This window comes from Rhea americana, unplaced genomic scaffold (assembly GCF_003343005.1).
Source record: "Rhea americana isolate MKP2758 unplaced genomic scaffold, rheAme1 scaffold_7, whole genome shotgun sequence".
NCBI lineage: Eukaryota > Metazoa > Chordata > Aves > Rheiformes > Rheidae > Rhea > Rhea americana.
This window is the reverse complement of record NW_028186867.1, coordinates 8,477,263-8,496,601: the sequence shown is the minus strand read 5'-3', so window position 1 is coordinate 8,496,601 and position 19,339 is coordinate 8,477,263. Positions and strand designations below refer to the sequence as shown.

Sequence of the window (19,339 nt, the reverse complement as noted above, 5' to 3'; positions counted from 1 at the left end):
AATCTCATTCTTCCATATAGCATATTAACCTATTAAAAGACTTAGAGTATTCCATCATAGAAAAGAATTAATAACTAGAGGAAAGATGTCCAGTGCTTTCTCACATTTTATGTCCAGGATTTGATATGAAAACAGGCAATAGTTTATATTAGGAAAAAAAGCAGCTTAACAATGGTTAGAGACTTCAAAATGAAAAACAAAACCTCCACACAATGCATTCTCAGTTCCAAAATAATGATTTCTTCCAGAGCATATTCTCAGATGTGTTTATTTTTAAACATAGATAACATTACATCCTTCGTAGTGTACAGTCTGCTTGACTGTCTATTATTACAACTTGAATATTAGTTACTTTAATACAAATAGCTAAATGCATTGACAAAGACAAATGAAGCCRTAGAAGAAATTACTGAATATCTGCTATTGCGAATGAGTTTTTCATCTGTAACTATACTCAAACAGTGGCAGTACAAACTTTCAGGCACGACATATTCCCTTGTGATGGTGCCTTTTCATCTGCACAATAATGATGTTATTCATAATTAGATATACGATTCTTTCAATTTTGCTTGTCTAGTTCTGCAGACTGTTCGCAGAACACAGTGTTAAGATTTGACCAAAACTGACACTGACAATCATTTTGATTGACAGCTAAGTTGGGGGTTTTGCACCTTTTTCCTCCTATGTATCTTCTTAGCATTCTGAGATATAAACTAAATGCAATTGAAAGTTTTTGGGGGTCTTGAAAGTATAAATTACTAAGAGTTCCAACCTACTACAACATGAGCAACAAGGAGATAGCACATCCCAACGGTACAGGACACAATCATCATGGGGAAACCCAACCTGAAACAACAATGAAAAAGAAAAAAAAAAAAAAAGATCAGTAATGATTCAACACTTTGTTCTCCAAACAAGTTATGGGAAGAAAGCTTAATAGTTATCCTACATATTTCTCACTCTGGATATGCTTACAGCAGAGCCAAAAACCTTGATGTAGTATATATTTGGTYCGGGGACAGGTTTAGCTCAGTTGGTTAGAGTGTGGTGCTGCTAATGCCAAGGTCGTGGGTTCAGTCCCTGTACGGGCCATGCTGAGGGTTGGAYTAGATGATCTCCAGAGGTCCTTTCCAGCCTTACCATTCTAAGATTCTATRAATGCCTAGGATGCTAATATTCAAGTTTACATTTCTACTTCTAGCCTATTTAAAACATGGATGGTCAACATTAGAATAGTCTCATTGACTTCAGTGCATCTTTCTCAATTTATGCTCAGAGTGTAGCAGGTCTTTTTTTTTTTTTCCTAGACAACAATGCAATTGTACAGGTAAAACATAAATTTTTAAAAGTTATGCACCATTAGAATAGATCATCCAGTATGTATCACTTCATGTTAGGTGTGTGTCCCTCATATGGCACTTATAACTTAATTTATGGCTGGAACCCCTTAAATCATTTCCCTGTAGATCTTATATACCGCTAGCATTCATCTTCCATACCACTCACTAGGTTTAATAGACTTGAATACWAATGGAAAAGTCTTAAAAGCTAGCATAACTTCCAGGACTGTTGAAAATAACCTCCAGGCAGCTGTAAAAGTTATTAAAACAGTTATTTGTTTTTCACCATAGATTAAGCTTTCCAAACAACATCCAGATTTTATAACTTTCTTCAGACTGACAAACATAGCAGATAGCGATAACTGGAAAGAATGTTGCAGGGTTGGCTGAGTCCTTCTTCACTAGATTCACAGGTCTTCGATACTTGAGAAAAGAAGGTGATGAGTTTTCTGAAACTCTCAAAACATTATTGTATAGTACTCAGGGACTGTGAAGAACCACTGCTGGGATCATATTAGTTTGTTTTATATTACTAAAATCACAAGGAGAATTGAGATGAGAAACAATCATGGCACAAATGACCCTCTGTAGGTAATTGCTTTTGTCAAGGTCAGCCGAGGCTTTCAGTATGCCTTGTCAAAGCATGACAACGTTCCCTGAAGTACAGCATTTCATTTACTCTCTTCCTCGAAGTAAGTTCTGCTTATTACATGCGGGTATATTAGTTGTGTGTTCTTGCCTTGCTTGTTAGGAGGCCCTGAGGAAGTTTCAGGAGCCCATTCCCCTTAGCCATTGCTAATCAGAGTGCTAATGAAAAAACGTCCATACAGTTGATGAGGAAGGAACCATTTTCTGAGCTTGTGTTGATGAATAGCTCCTTTCTGTAGGAAGCTACAGCTAGAAGGGTCCTCTTGGGTCATTAAGACCATCCCCCACTTTCTCAGCATGTGAAACTGCATATATAAAATGAAATTTAAATTTCTGATTGGCTGGCCGCGGTCTGGCCACTCTCCCTCCTTCTACCYACAGCTGCAATGTCACTCTAAACCTTCGATCCTCCTGAGTCGTATTTCTTTGAGCACTATTTTGCTGAAAAGCTGATTGATACAGGCATAGATGTGACCAGCAGAACAGAGGTGTTCTCACCTTAATAGCCACTGTTCAAGTTACTAACAAGGGGATTTCACCAGGAACAGGGGTCACTGCAAACACACAGAAATAAACAGCCCGGACCTATAAAGCTTTCAGAGTAATTAGGAAATGAATAAAATACAAACACTAAAGAAAAAGTTGGAATTATTTAATGAAAAACAAGCCTGTCCATGATGCCTGCTCCCTGGCTRTTCTTGATCCATTATCAAAGTGAGCCCATCCTACATACTAGCAGATAGAGAGGCAAGCCAGGAACAAAAGGAGACCCTTGCAAGACTGAAAATATACAAAGGACAAAACCGGCAGGGCTGACAGATCATCTCATTTCTCTSTCCTTGATATCCGCCTGCAGAAGTTGGCATTGCCCTCTGTCCATGACAAAATATTGGGCCTGGAGATCTGCCCCAGAAGGACAGTTCCAATTTCTGGCTCCAAGGGCTTTCTTCCCCATCTCTCTAGCATTTAATACCTGGTGTGCCAGCCTCCTCCAGTGTTCTGGTAAAAGGCATTACCAGCACTATCATTATTCTGGCTTCAGAGGCATAGACTATGGGGAGAAGACATAGCGAGATGAGGAGAGAGAAGGTCTGGGTTTGCTCAAGAGGCGAAAAACATGGAGAATTGCTAGAAAGGATCGTAAGATTTTCACAGCTTTCAAATATTTCCTGAGACATCTGAAATGCATTTGCAAACATTCATTTATTTTTCCTTTTTGTTCAGATGAACGTGCATAAAGTTTGAGGGTTAGGTTTAGCTCAGTTGGTTAGAGCATGGTGCTAATAATGCCAAGGTCGTGGGTCTGACCCCCATATGGGCCACTCGCTTGAAGGCTGAACTAGATGATCTCCAGAGGTCCCTTCCAATCTTAACAATTCTATGATTCTATGAAAGCAATACTGCAGATGTAAGCATTATTTATTTTCCATGTCGACTGGTCAGATCCTTGATTTTGAATGGCTTGTTACTCTAAAGAGCTGAATCATTATCCAGTCACTAAATTATGATCAAGCTGATAATGTTGCAAAACAGGAGAGCTAAAGCTTCACTTGGAATTATTTTAGAAAAAGGTCAAAAAAAAAAACAAAAAAAAAACCTGATGGTTAGCCAATTGCTTCTCAGACCATAGTGACCCTTTCCTATCTCCTCTTAGCATATTAGATTAGGCCCTCCCTAATCTCACTCATAAAAGTGTTCAAATAGGACAAAAAAGCAGAAACATTAATGGCTGCAGGAATAAAATAGCATGGTTAAAAGATCCTCCTACACACAGACTGCAATATATCTAATGAATGTTCCCTGCAGCTGTATCCACATGACAGGCTGGTGAACCGGAGATTGCTACAACTCTCATAAGAAAAYAGGCTGTTATTTGACAGAAAACAGAATGTTATTGACCTCACAGTTAGCAAACAATAAACTGGTACTGGGAGGAGTGGGGATAGCACAGATCTTAATCTGCTCTAATACAACCTAACAAACCTCCCCGGAGAATGCATAGCAGCTCAGCAGTGAATGGCAATATAATGCTTTTGTGCAGAGTGGCAAAAGGAGGRAAGAATGAGAACAGATTCAATGGCTACTCCACCGTTAAAAAGAGAACAGAAAAAACTCGTTCCAGCTTGAAGGTGTGTGTAGCATATGGATGAATTATACAGGACAACATGCAATCATGTAGGAATTGTAGTCTTACCCTCACTACCACAGTGCGAGTCAAATATGCAGCTGGAACCACGCACAGCCATTTCATTTGTTAATCTTGGATGTTTGCATAGGGCCCAACCATGAAGCCATTATTCTCATTGCATGGATGATTACCCCTTAACTTGAGAACTGAATTTCAGGCCCACTGGTCTGAGCACTAATTTAATTGGATTAAATTCACTGTTGAATCTGTGTACCAAAGAGAGGGAAGAGATAATACTAAGTCAGTGAATATTAGTTACTGCACAGTTAATCAATTACCTGAGTTGGTTTGGTGCCCAAACACTACCTTTTGCACTCCCTGAACAGAAACAACTCCTGTCCCAGACTACTTGCAATGTAAYGTTTAGGTACCTAAATTTTCTTTAGGTATATCAAACCTAAGAACACATTTTAAAAACCATAAAAATTACTTCCACCAACTCTCATTTTCAGCATGCTCCTCGAAGCCAAAAAAGGCAACATGCCATTCAGTTGCTCCTGCGCAGAAAGAAAAGGATCAGCAGAGCTTAGAAGTCATAAAAACTTTACTTGCACTAGAACTTGAAAATTTTGAGAAACAGTAATTTTCATCCTGGGTACAAAAATACATTTTTGCACAACCTTGAAACACAGCTGACATGACATTTTTCTAAACAAACTAAGGAAACAGGGCTGATATATCCTGTTCCAGGCTAGTCTTCTGTTCCCTCTCCTACACTGCAGACAGGGAGATACATATGCCCTGCATGGCACAAAAGGTTTGTCCTGAATCTCCAGAGCCAGCTCAGGTAGAGTGCACCCGAGTTTTCACTGCTGCAGAGAGGAAGCAGAAGCCAGCCTCAAGGAATGCATGGATGCAAGGGTCTAGCATTCACCCCACTCTTCTCTCCTTCTTTTCTTACTAAAAGTCTACACCTAAAACTCCAGTCTCGATGAAGTCAYACAAACAGCAGATATTAGTTCAGTGTGAGATAGCGAGGGCATTTCAAGTGAGAGCCACAGGGATTTCTCTTGAACAAAGTTTTACTTATTAATAAATTCAGTGATCTACTAGGGAAAAAGCTTGCAAATCACTCCAGTGCAGAAGAGACATCAGACTCTGTGGAGAACAGAAGTCAGCATGTTCCTAGCAGAGTGAAATGAGAATTTGAAATGAACAAGATGAAACTCTGTAAAGCTAAATGTGAAATATGTATTAGTAGAAGTCAAACGTGGGCACAAGAACAGCACAGGAAGTGAAATTTTTTGTTGATAATGACCTGTTTATGCTTGATCTTGCCTCAGTGCAAGATTTCTGATTATGTATTACTTAGAAAAGAAGGAAACTGCTATGTGATTATTCTAGTATAAATCCTATTTTTACTGCTTGTATACGGATATGAATATTACAGTTTTCTTAGGCAATAAGTTTATCCAATATTACTTGAAAAATAATAACAGTGAAGCCTTTGGGGCCTGTTTTTCATTTTCTTGGACTAAATGATCTCTTACAGTTCCTTCAAGCTCAATTCTGTGATGCTTTTAGAAACAGCAGGACCTAGGACGTACAAAACCCRAGTTCAGTGCCCCATTCTGCCTGATTTGGGACATGACATATGRGGTGTTCTCACCTGTAGATATCATGCATTCAGGCACAACAGTCTCTGCCTTTCTGACATTTCTGAGTATGTAACTACAGCAGCCTGTGCATCCTCAGGGCATCATCCATGGAGCAAACAGGCCTCCAAAAAAATGGGGAACCATCAGTGGTTAAGAGTTAAAGAGTCAAAGCTAAATTCCACTCTCACACTCCTGTGCAGTTTAAACTATACAATTTGGGTCTGCATCAGGCTTAACATTTTGCTCTTCTCCCTGCTAACAGTTTAGYAGTACAAGTTCTGCAGCTCATATAGTATAACCTTCTCACCCACCTACTTGTTCCTCTGTTATTCAACACAGAGCAAGAAAGCATCATTTGCACACCTGAAGAACAGCATGTTATCATAAACAGTATTTAACAACAGAGAGATGAGGGATAACTCCATCTCATTCCTGGGCAGGCTCTGGTCCTATGCAATGCTTTGCTCTGGAAGTCTGATAATAATCACAAGCTCATTCTTAAAACCACATTGCAATAACAATGAAAGCAGACTCAAAAATGAGACCTGAGTGTGGATATACTTAGAAGATGCTTAAGGTTATTTCTGAATGAAAGTTACACCTTTTAATGAAGTTTTATAATTGGAGTTACAAAGTAATCTATACTTCTTTTCAACAGTATGGTGTAAACGCAACATTCATGCTTCCTAATGAAAAGGATCAATCATAACCCTCATGAATTAAACTTTAAAAGGGTGTTTTTTAATAGAAGATAGGACAATTTCAGTTTGATGAGAAACAGAAATCAGCTATTTAACAAAACATACACAGGTCTATGTGAGTTATAGTCTTAACACAATACAGCTCAATGAGCAAATTCTTTTTCTGTATCTCAGCTAGGATTGCATCAGAGAGTGAAATTCTTTTCTGAGTACAAAATGGGAGAGGAGAAAATTATTTCAGAAGTTTCAATTAATTTTTTATGCATTCTTAGATGCATAGCTCATTTCCATTCTGACTGCTGCCAAATTGTCCTACGGAGAGATTCTCTGAAAAGTCTTTAGTTTGAATTTTCATCCTAATTGTAGAAGTAAATAATYGCTCAAAATTTCTTGCAGAAAAAAATCCATTTTTAGTAGCTGTATTGATTAATTCTCTGCTTGTGGAAATTGAAAGGAGAGATTTTTAATTTATTGTCTGACTTGCTCTCAAAGCCACTAGGAATTCTCCTCTCAGTTAATTTCTCTGTTCTTATTACATCTGTAGCCACCTTCCTGTTGTCCTATTTCTTCTCTCTATTCCTTTTAATACAGTATGACATACGTATCTCCTGTCATTTTGATTGTGTCAAACTTTTCATCGTTGCAGATCTTTGGTATACTGATCCAGTTTACCTGAAAATATAGGCTTTACTGATTGTTTAAAGAAAACAACTAAAAATGTTTATCACATGCCCATGACCCCCTCAAATCCAGACACCTGCTGTAGCTTAGAAAAAGCAGGTGGCTAAAACTGCCAGTGATCATTAATGCAACATTAAATCTCTATGAAATTTTGCACAGCCTGGAATTACATAAAAATTACAGTGTGGTTACCTACTAGTTACCATACATAGTCGTTCCTGTGTAATTTAAATCACTGAACAAAACCTATAATTCTATTTTCTTCTGATTGCTAAAATTATAATAATTTCTCCTGATACTCTATCTATTTTGAGTCTATGCCAAGATTTCCCATAAAGTCACTGCCAGCAGTGAACCTCAGATCAGGAAAATTAGATCCTGAGAGAAAAATCAGAGGTATTAGGTTTTGCCTCCTACATCCTCCTAAAAGTATTTCACTGTAATCTCAACACTTTTATGTGCAGAACCAGTAATGAGCCTTTCTTTGGCCATCCAAAATTCTCATTAGCTGAAGAAAAAAGCATAAACTTTCATTGTAAGGTAACAGTTGATCTGCTAGATCCACCTTGCAAATTCAAACTACTGTTCACAGAAGTATTTGGTGCGGTATCTGTCTAGCTCTTAGGTCTCTGTGGCACAAAAATACAGGACTATCGCAACAGGTGACCGATAACTATCCAAAAGCTATTCCTCTATGACAAGCCAGAAATCTGAYACGAGACACCTATATGATACACCATGAAAAAAATAGGAAAAGACATCAATTCCACTAAAAAATGTTGTAACTGATTATTTAAAAACACTAATAGTTCGATGACAACAGCAGCTTTCTATTAGAAGCAAATATGCAATTCCACTAGGAAATCATGAAACCCTACAAAYTCACAGGAAAGAATAGAAATTGAAATACAGAAACTAACTTAGAAACTAACTAAAAACAGAGCTAGAACTAAGAGTGACATTTTAATGGGGAAAGAGGAACACATCACTGATAAATTTGTGGAATTTATTTTTTCACTTTTCATGTGCATCTGAACTCTAATATCCCTTTAAATTAACAAATCAGTATGAATAATTTGAAAATGTGCATGAGGTGTTCAAAATCTTGTATCTAGCTGACAATGGAAAAAGAAAAGGAAATATAACCTTCTACATTTAGCCTCAGGGGTCCCATGGCGAAGATAAATACAGCMTGTTTACATGAGACTGACTTTGGACAAGCTCATAAGTGTCACAGCATGTAAAGGAAGCTACACTCAGACTCTTGTGTATTGAGTTTTACTATGTTCATATAGAATACAAGCTCAGATTACTTTGCTCTACCGATAGGCCTTAGTGGGATGATGTTATAGAGGGACATTCACAAGACAATATCTGAAAAACCTCTTAAGTTTAAATCACTTTAAGCAAGGCAATAATCCCRTGCCTAATTTAGCATACATGATTAAGTGTTTTGGTGGACAAGGAGTCAAACAGACAAATCAAGTGACCCCATGTATTTCATCTGCAGAGTCTCTGTTGGAAGATATCCAAAGGCAGGAAAGCCAGTGTCACGGTTGCTTGTTACAGATTCCCCTGTGTGTCCACCTTTGCTGCACCAACAGGAGTTTTGGCTTTTCCACATCCGCACAGCCTATGGCATGAAACMTCTGACAAGGTCACCGACAGGTAAGTTGCTGCTTCAAGTGAAAACATAGTTATTCCATAGTGAACAATCTCATTATCCAAAGCAACTCACAAGAGYGCACCTGCTTCCCTCAGCTTTCTTTCCACCTCATGACCGAAACGTAGAACCAAACTAACATTTTTAACATCCCAGGCTCATCACAAAGGCTTGCACCAGGGAGTGCCACAGTCAGCCAAGGTGCAAACACAGAGCAGAGGACCTGCTAGAGCTAAGGAAAGCCACCTGAGCCTACTCTCATACTTTCCCTTTCTTAAGATCAGTATAACTATTAATTACATGAGAGGAAATATCAAGAGGCACTGACAGTTTAACACGCCCAGTTTAGATAGCTGAAATCATCTGCCCCATGATAGTCTAGGGATCAGAAACCTTCTGTTCTCAATTTTGCATTAAGAAGTGGACTGATGTTTCCTTAGTTTCCAGAWGAAAGTAATGTCATACACATCAGTAAAACAATATGGCTTCTAGAGGCACTGATGGGACCAAACATATACTTAGCAAAAGAAAGAGCAGCCTTGCAAAGTCAAGACTATTACTATTAGGTCTTGTTCCCATGGGGAACTGTACATTCAGACTTTCTGTATCATTACAGCTTGAAATAGCTAATCAGAGCAATCTGATTTTCAGTGTTGCTGGATCTTCTGAATTAAAAAAAATCGTATTTTTCTTTTAAAAATAGRCAAATGATCTTGTGTGCTAGTAAGTTGAACAATATTTGTATTTAACCCAGAATGTCAGTATTACATTACAACATTGAGAAAAAATTGATATCCTGTGAAAATAAATATTTTCAAAACAGTAAGATAAACACTACAATGATTAACTATGTAAGAAAAGAGCTTAGGTTGCCCTAGTTGCTTTCCAGATTCTAGTCAGCTAATTGAAGTAATTTGAAAATACCTTTCCTCCTTTTTGTTCAGATTTTTACTTCAAAGATAATTTAGATTTAACTCACCTGTTTTGCTTTGTTTTGTTTCTAAGCCACCACAGAAAACAGAAGAAACACACAACAGACTAAAACTAAAATTGTGTGCCATTATTGCATTAGTTGTTTTATTTTCTATGATATGTATGGTCTCTTTAGAGATACAAAGGTTCTTCAAGCAGTTTTACTAGACAGGCTTGTACATAAGCAGCTTTTGCTATGTTTTAATACTGCTAAAATCTACATATTCTTTTAAAATCTAAATTGCTTTATATCTACTACTTTTCAGCAATTCAATCTATAGTCCATTTAATACAGTATATTTTCTTTCTTTTCCATCAATATAAACTCCCAAGAAACATACAGTAGACAATGCTAAAGCTCTAAAACTAGCTGTCAAAACTATGGAAGTTTATAATGAAAGCAATAACTCCATTCTTTGCCAGACAGTGTTATTATGACTTTTTTAAAGTGAGTGATCTTATATGCCATATGTTGGCAAAAAGGAATATGTCAAAGATTGAATTTTAGCTCCATCTTTAGTCAGATGATTATTCTCATTTTTGTAATGTACCATACCGCTTTTTTTTCCTAACACTTGTGCTTCAGAGAGAGAGAGAGAGACCAAAGAATTGCAAACACACTATTTATTGCTACTGCCTGCCAATGTGCAGCTAGACAAAATATTTACAGTTACATTTACCAGAGCTGAGCTAAATTCTGTAAACTTAAATTTGCACACTTTCTAGCAAATTCTACCAGTAAATTTAGTTTAAACAGTTTCAATTCACATGAGTTTCTGGTCTGTTAATAAAAAAAATTAAAGGGAAAAATTGCCAGGACTATGTGAGTCCCCAAGTAATCTCTAAAAGTCCATTACTCAGTGACTCAGTGTGAAAAGTGCTGGAGGCCAGTGTAAGCGTTCGATCACTAAGTATTACGGGAATATGTTCTGTGTAGACAGACTGGTTTCCTTCCTGACTACTGAGGAAATAAACTATGACAAGCCATGATCAACTGTGGCATAAAGGTTCAAGATGAACTGCTTGTGATTTTTGGAGTTTACCACAAGTTCATGTCACCCTTGGATGTATCATCCAGTATCAGCGATGTATTTGCACTCCACATTCTTTAAGGAGATCCCAAAGCAAGTTTAATCCTCAATTTGTGTCTTCTGGTTTTGTTATAAAAGCTTCACCTCCTTCTAAAATTTAGCAAGTACAAATACATGAAATTGATTCAGTTCCTCGGGAAAGCAGTATTTATTCCTCTCCCATGAATCTATGCGGTGAGGTATTGTGAATCTAAGAGTAAGAAGATTAATAGCATCATGGAAGACTAGAGAAGAAAATCAATGAAGTATGTCTTCCACAATAGCATGTTAAGAGACGTAAGTCTCATGTACTGATGGCAGTATTGGTACAAAATCTCAGTAGTCCTTGTACTRATTTTTTCTCATTTAGCTTCCACAATTTTTCCAATTAAATAATCTTTATCGAGTTTGTGTTAACTTGCTTTTTCTCAGTCAGCATCCTGAATTGGAAGTTGCCTGAGTGTTGCTTCCATGAATGTTTTTCATTCCAGCCCTCACAAGAAGTATCTTGGGGCACTTTTCTCAGTCTCATCTTTTGTCAGTAGGCTCTTTTATTTCGATTAAAGCTCAGGATAAAAGGAAAATGACATTTTGCAGTAGATATTAATCAGTTCTTCAATAATTTCAACAGAGCATTCTTAACTATTATAAAAGCCAGAGATTGTGCCAAAAAGCCAAGTAATACATAAGAAATAACATGATCTGTCACATTTCCCTTTCATCTTTCCCCCCATTTAGAGACTCCTGATTATGTGTCATATGATGAGAGAGAATTTATGATGGGTGTTAAAACAGTAAACAAGGACAAAGGCACAGAGTAAGTGCATGACATAGCTAGAAAATAAATATTTTAAAATTTCATTGTGAATGAAAGAGTAGAATCGTATCTCCTGTGCACTATTGATAATTTTTCATTATGGACTCAGTGGATGCCTTCTGATAAAAGGTTATCAACATTATAAGGTGAGTAAACTTTCCATCACAAACCCTATGTTTCAGGAGCCCACCCAGCCTAAGACAGGATCAGAGCGTGGAGGTTTTCTTTCCTGCAGTGCGGTTGGGAGGCTTCTCTCCAGCCAACTAAAAAAGGAATAATGTGCCAGCAGGATCCTCCCGAGCCCTACYCAGCACCACAGTGCGCTGCAGTGCCCAGTCCCTCCTGCCCAGTAAAGCTACAGACCTGCACTGGTGTGTACTCCCTCCACCGAGAGCAGAAAGGAGTCAGTGCGTCAGGAGCATCAGTGAGCTGAATCTTTCTGCTGAAGTGCTTCTCTCTCTCTACCAGCTGTGAGGAAAGCTTTCATTAGACTCAGGTCTAATTTCAAGTACAGCAGCAGACTAAGGTTAAATAAAGTGAATGCTGTCACACAAGTAAGTTCCTCAACAAGTTAAGGTTCCCACGTACAAAGCATTAAATAAACAAATGCTGTATGAATATATATCCCCACAGACTGTGAGCAAGTTATGCCGGATGTACAATTAAGCAGGTGATCTGGGCCAACCATTTATATCACGGCTGCATGTGCCCTTGTCTTCCTCCTTTATTGCTTTAGTTGTTTCATCTTCTTTTAAACAGCTGAGTCCATCAAATGGTTGGTTAAATGTCATCAAGTGATTCCGAACCATTCCTAAATCCCACCACAGAATCACATTATTATCTTTCTAAAAGATTGGGATCATCGTCTYGGATATATTTATGACATTTTTCATTTTAGTTTATTCTCTGAATTTGGCCTCTTCRGCTAAGGTCGACAGACTTTTGAATTTCCTGTCTTAGAAGCAGAAGGTACAGTGGTGCATGCTGATGCATTTCGGCAGTAGCAAAGCAGAACAGTCTTAAACAAAAGCTTGGCACTAATACCATTAACGCACTGGAGCTGGCATGTGAATATTTCTTGACTGGCTGGAATAATTTAGGGATTCTTTTTTCCTTTGCCTTTGGTATTTCTGATCTTTATATAACTTCCATAATATCATGAAGAGTTCTTACCTGTACAAACACCACTTAGTTTTAAGTCTTTTAAATTTTTTATTCAGCCTTCACTATCAGCAAGTAGTAATGAAAAGGCTTAATAATGAACAAATCCAGGAAAAAACATTTTAAAAATTATGGAATAGCTATATATTACATGTTTCTATAAAACTTTTTTTTTAAAAAAAAGAACTCATTTACAAACTTTCCTAGAACTTTTGTTTACTAGATTCTTCAAGGCAAGTAGAAAGAAATGGATCCCTAACAACTGCAAATATTGACCAGGAAGTTATTATTTATAGTTTTAATGCTATTTAAGTTAACACAATACCCCCAATATATTGAATGCAAGCTTCCTAATAATTAGGAAGATACTGAATTAAAAAAATRTATCAAAAATCGTTGCCAAGTTCAAGCAATAAATAAGAATAAATACTACCACAGTAGTAAATACTACCACATCTGTTATGTGAAAAACAATTTCTAGTTTAGACAAGAAATTAAAAATGTATTTACAATTTCCTGAAAAGAACTACTTCCTTCAATCAGTTCTCCTTTCAAGTGYATTTACTAAGAAAATACCCATAAAAATGAACTTCTCCTTTCTTCGGATCATATTGTAAGACACTCRGATAGTCTTTGTTTGACATGTTATTTAGTGGCAGAGAAAAATTCACGTCCTTAGTTCTATCAAAAATATTAAATTATTTGAGAAAATGAAATGCCATGTAAAACTATGGTCAATTCCTATGCAATTCTGAGTGTCTAYATATTTAGGCAAGCAGAATGAAGCATGGGAAAAAGCAAGCTCGACCTCAGGAGAACTGATAAATCCTTCTTAACAAGGCTTATTAGTCAGGGTTCATACRGCAAATATATCTAAGTTTCATACTGCCAGTGTTTTCTCAGTTTCCCAGATTACATGTCTTTTCCTGTCATTTAAATTATCTTTGTGTTTTTCAAAACTATGTTTTGAGGTACAAAATTTCTCCAGAAAGTAAAGCCAGTCCAGCACTTTCAAGGATAGTTCTGGTAACTGCTGAAGTACATTATTTAATTAGAAAATCATTTCTTCAATTTGATAATCTTTGGTTGAAAAGACTCTTGTTCATCACTATGCTGACTGCCTAATCTGAGCATGTTGTAATTAACTGGAAACTTGGCACTTAATGTAACAACTATATGAAGCTGCAAAAAAGTAGTGATTTGTTGGATAACAAAAACTATCTAAAACAGCACATATGAAGTTACATATGTAAGAGTTTGAATATGTCTTTCTCAAAACAAAAAAAAAGTGTGAATTTTATATCAACTACCAAGTGGAATAAAATCAGAAACTGATTAAAGCTGTGGCTTTTTATGTCTCAAAGTTAAAAAAATACAGAAATGAGCAAGCATTTTACTGATTCTTTTCTTATAATCATCTCTACAAGGCTCAACTTGTTCCCTTCCAAAACTCATCTTCCTCCTACCTCCCATGAACTCGTTTGTYCCCAGCTTCACACTAAAAGATACTCAGGGAGTTTGTCAGAACAGAACTATTTTCCACCCAGCTGCTTACCAAGTCAAACTCCATTCCTAGCAATAACGGAATATACTTTCTGCCCATAAAGATAGCAGCAGACTCAGACCTCTATAACGGTTTGCCTTCCAGCAGCCAAAAAGGTCAGTGGTGGCAATAACTAGTCTGGAACCACGATGAGGATTTCAAGATTTTCTTCTCCAGCTAGGGAATGCTATCCAAACTAAAGTAAGAAAGAAGGTTCTCTGTTTGATCTCAAAATCATGTGTCAGACTTGGACTTACGATACTGTGCTCTCATTTGGGGGAGTGGTAGGGTCACCTAAGGGTAGTAGCTGGAGTGGTAGTAGTGGAGTGGTAGGCCACCTAATTATTTGTTTAAAATTCAAAGCGCAAATGATCCATTTACCTTTAAGTCTAATTAACTACAAGCAAATGAACAAAACATACTCTAGGGTCATGTTACTCACATTGCAGTGGTATCAGTTTTTTTATATAGAAGCTCTTGGCCACAGTCCCTTCATGTTGATCATTCCTCCCTGCATCTCCTTGAAGCTGAGTGCCACTTGTGCTTTACTGCCTGCCGTTCCCCAATAATTTTGTTTAGCTTTCTGACACTATCTCCAATAGAGATCATTCCACACCCTCTACAGTCTGTCTCATCACAACTCTCCTTAAAAACACAGCTCGTGAATATGCAGGAAAGGAATACACGTTGTGGGACACATCTGTACGGGGCTAAATCTGAGCTACTGGTCTGAGAATCCAGTCCTTCTAGGACAGTTTATTTGATCTATTTTAGATGTCTACATTAGGAAATGAATCACTCCCCAGAAGTTGTTMTTTCTCTCCATGGACTATAATGAGAGCTGGGAGTGACTAGTTCAAACACAGACATCAGTGCTGTAGGTAGAAGTCAGGTGACATGAATGTTGCCTWTCCAGCAAGCAGCTCTGTGACCACTGGGAAATAATGAAGCCTTATTTCCTACCAATTTGTGTCTTAAATTTGTTTGACTTTCTGTCTAAGAAGTGGTAAGCTCCAACTGAAGCTTTTTTCCACAGTTTACAATGATGATTTCCTGCTGGATTTTTCAGCATGTACAGAAGTGTGGGCTCATAACGCACACTCTCCCTCAGTGGGATTACTAATAGATATTCTTTTCCTTGCCATCAACTTCGATGAAATTTCAGGGATTTTAATTATATTTGAGAAATCACCACCTTCCCTCACAACCTGTTCCCCTGTCAAACGTGTTTGAAGTTAATAAGCATACTCAGATGCTAATAGGTGGGAGACACACAGACACATCCACAGCAGTTTAATCAGGATACTGCTCAGATGCATACCTACTGAACACGAAAACATTGCTGAAGTGAGGAATAATTTATCATTACCACTCAAAGTGATAACACTTTTAATGCAGTTTGTATTCTAAAAAGTTATATATTCTGAATATTGTTCAGAAATCTCACCAAAAAAATTAATATTCCAACAGGATACCTTATATCAGAAAAGTCAAATTATTTTTTACCAAGAATACTATCTGACAAAATAGAAAGAGAAAGAGGAGTTATTGTATTTCTTTGTTGGAATCATTAAAACATGAAAAGTATATTTGAGTTTTTTTCTGGAATGCAACTACATCATTAGTTTGCATCAAATGTACTTTGGTAGTTACAATGGAAATAAACAACTTCCACAAGTGTCAGTGAAGTAATTTATTTAATGATAAGCTTCAGCAAGTATTTAGTATTTCAGATTCTTCTACGCTTTGATAAACTAATTGCTAGCACTTCAGAGTATACATTGACTAAATATACTTTGCTTCATAAAAATATACTCACTAAATTTTCTGTACAATATTCCAAACATGGGATAATCTTAGTAACTATTTAAGTGAGGAGATATTTATTCTAAAGTCTGACTAAGAGGATGACAGAACATTAAAATCCATAAAGATGTATGAAGTTGTTAGAGATTTAACCACYGCCTTTCTGAATTTCAGTTTATCAGACTTAAAGCTTCTCTTCAAAAACATAGACACTCACTTATGGGAGAGAAAGGACGTGAATTTGCACTGTAAACCCTGGATGGGCAATGAGAAGATACACATTACTTGTTGCCTATTTCTCCCTGTGAAAAGCATAAATTTTGTCTGCTATTCACAGCATCTGGTGTGGTCAGCTCTGCACTGATGGAGGTAATTTAGCTATCCTCCACATTAGTATATGTAAATGTGAGGATTTTCTTCAACTAAATTGTGATGCCAACTACTGCAGCAGTAATAGATTTGATTTCAGGTCTCATCTTGGCCCTCAACCTGCTTTTTGTTTCCTCTTCAGTAATAGAAACTTTAAAAATATTGTATAACACCAAAGTAATTCATTCTCTCACCAGTAAAATCACAGTCACTAAAGTCTCCACTGACCTCTTAAATGAAACTAGAAACAATGTACCTTCCTCATCCTCCCAGCTGAGTGACTGGCTTTGACACTTCCACCTGGCTTTGGAAGCTGCTTCATCTTCTAACTCTCCTCTGAGGACTCTGACATACTTTAGAGGATCTTCTTTTGCTGAAGAGATGTTGTCCTTGATCCGTCTCCCTCTTCGTCTGCCTTTCATCTCTGGGAAATTTGACCACAGACTACAATTCACCGTTTCCTGTGTTGCTAATTCACTAATGTCCCTGTCTCAGAYTAAACCGATCTCATTCTGTTTAAATCAAAGTTTGCCATGTCTTTGTAGACCTCCAGCTATCAGCTTACTTTAAATGCCTGAYCTGCACAGTTCTTGGTGTCTTCCCTGCAAATCTTCCCTTTACTTCCTTTCTTCATATCACTATCTTTGCTGCCCTTACCCTTGCACGTTTTTTTAGTTTGTTTTGATTCAGATCTCTCTTAAGAGCCTCATATCCAACATATCTTTAAAAAACTTGCAGCTGCATAACTAACTATTCTTTCTTATCTATCTGCAATAACKCAAATGCTCACCTAGGACTCTCTTATCAGCTCAACACCCTTTTCTTTGGTCTCAAGAACTGCCAAGAATTATTTTCCAACAGTTCATCTATTTCAAGACCCTCTTTGCATCCCTTCACTAGTGCTCCTCACCACAAAGCAGACGATTTTCCAGCTTTTACAGACTATCAGGGCGTACTCTATCCCATTTGGTATCTCTTTATTTTCAGTGAAATGTTTCCGCTGCATCCTGATGTCAGCCCTCAAGGCCATTGGTCATATTTCATGTTAGTAACTTTCTCCCACGATGCTTCCGAACATCAGTAGGGATCTCCTGCGACGTTGCCTCATTGTTGTTCCTCCACCTCCTGTTTTTCCCCGACACAACTGGCAGTACACAGTCAGTATCTCCTTACATTTCTCTGTGTTTCTCTTTCAGTGGAGAAACACAGAGAAATCACTTCACTTCAGCTAACACTGGATGCCCAAAACTGAGGCGCTGTATTCTGAGCTAGAGATCAGTCTACGCAATCATCAGTTAGGCATTTATATTTTACGTATACACTAGGATGAAAGTTCCTGTCTCCAGATCAACTTGCATATTTTGTCCAATTTTACTTGGTATATCTCRTAAAACAAATAGCAAGAACAAGATTTGTAGAAAGAGGTTATTTCCCCTGTAACATATCTCAAGAATGAGGGCCCCCAAGAATATAAGCATAGATGACAACGGAAGCCCCACAGTTATCAACACAGATCAAAAAACTTCAGTTATTCATGGCTAAAGGAAAGCCTTCTTCAGCACTGGGCAGAACTGGTTTTAGGGTATAATAGAGAGAACAGACTAGAGGTATCCAATGTATGTAAAATATTCTATACATGGTGAAAATGCAAAGGAGGCAAGAAGAAGGTATGAAAACAGCTAGAGCTTCTGTATGAATGACAGCAAACAAATAGAAAGTGAATTGCTTCAGCTCTGGGTCCTTCAAATCTGATCAGTGCTGATACTTACCTGTAGCAAGTCCTTCCTCACCTTTAGTAGAGGTTTCTCTGCCAAATAGAGCTCTGCTCTTTTATTTGACATTCACAAACTTCTGCTACCACAACTCCATAAACACATGTAAAGTATTAACTTTTACTATATAACTGAGTTAAATAAGTTAAAATTTTAAGGAGCAATGTGTGTGCGTGTCTGTGTTTTCTGCTTCAATATTCCCACATGACAAAGTGACTGATACTGTAGCATCAAGCTAAAAAGWTAGATGCAACAAATAAGACATCTACAGTACTGTTCTCCATTTATATTGACTGTATATGATGTACAGGATGGCCTAAATACAGCATTTTATTTGCCTAAATTAGGTGAGATTAATCCAACTCTTTGTATCCGTCATTACTGATATGTCTTATACTCAGATTACAAGTTTGCTGGACAGGTGCCATGTTTTTGATTAGCCTTTTTACAGTGCCTCACTTTTTTTATTCTGCAGGGCATTGACAAGAACTTGGCACTGGGGTAAGAGCAACTGCAAGAATCAGCACAATGAATCCAAATGGAATAAACTGCTCTGGGTCACGAACACGCACATGAATGTGACCAAAAAAAGAAATGCTTACCAGAAGATACACAATGGTTTCCACAAACTGAGCTGTTATCAAAAGAGCAATGAAATATCCTGTGATAGCAAAGACTTTGCCTTCACTGTCTCAGTTCCCAGTTCTGGCAATCAAGAGTAATTTAGTTAGAATAGATTATGCTAGCCTCAAGGACTGACAGATAACTCCTATGGTCTGAGAAAGTGAACTGCTGTATGAATTTATATATCCACATCTTCTTTGGTAATGTATGTTACTGTGGATTACATTTAAATTAAACAAACACTAAAAGAAAAAAGATGGTATCAGCAATCAACAGATGTAAATTAAAGTAAAAATATTGACAGATGGCAGATATTGCTAGATTAACTGCATTGTTTTGGGCAGCTGCCCAAGAGACATTTACTGTTTTATCAACAGCCTTGTAAT

At 37.4% G+C, this 19,339-nt stretch overlaps 1 protein-coding gene across 1 annotated transcript in view; it reads right to left on the bottom strand.

The window, feature by feature from the left end:
* Positions 1 to 306: 306 nt before the first annotated feature.
* The window catches only part of OCA2 (OCA2 melanosomal transmembrane protein), a 182,074-nt gene continuing 163,041 nt past the window's right edge, over positions 307 to 19,339 (bottom strand). The window contains exon 23 of the mRNA XM_085321451.1: positions 307 to 846. Coding sequence (XP_085177577.1) covers positions 759 to 846 — 88 coding nt within the window. The 3' untranslated portion in view covers positions 307 to 758. The remainder of the gene's footprint in view (positions 847 to 19,339) is intronic.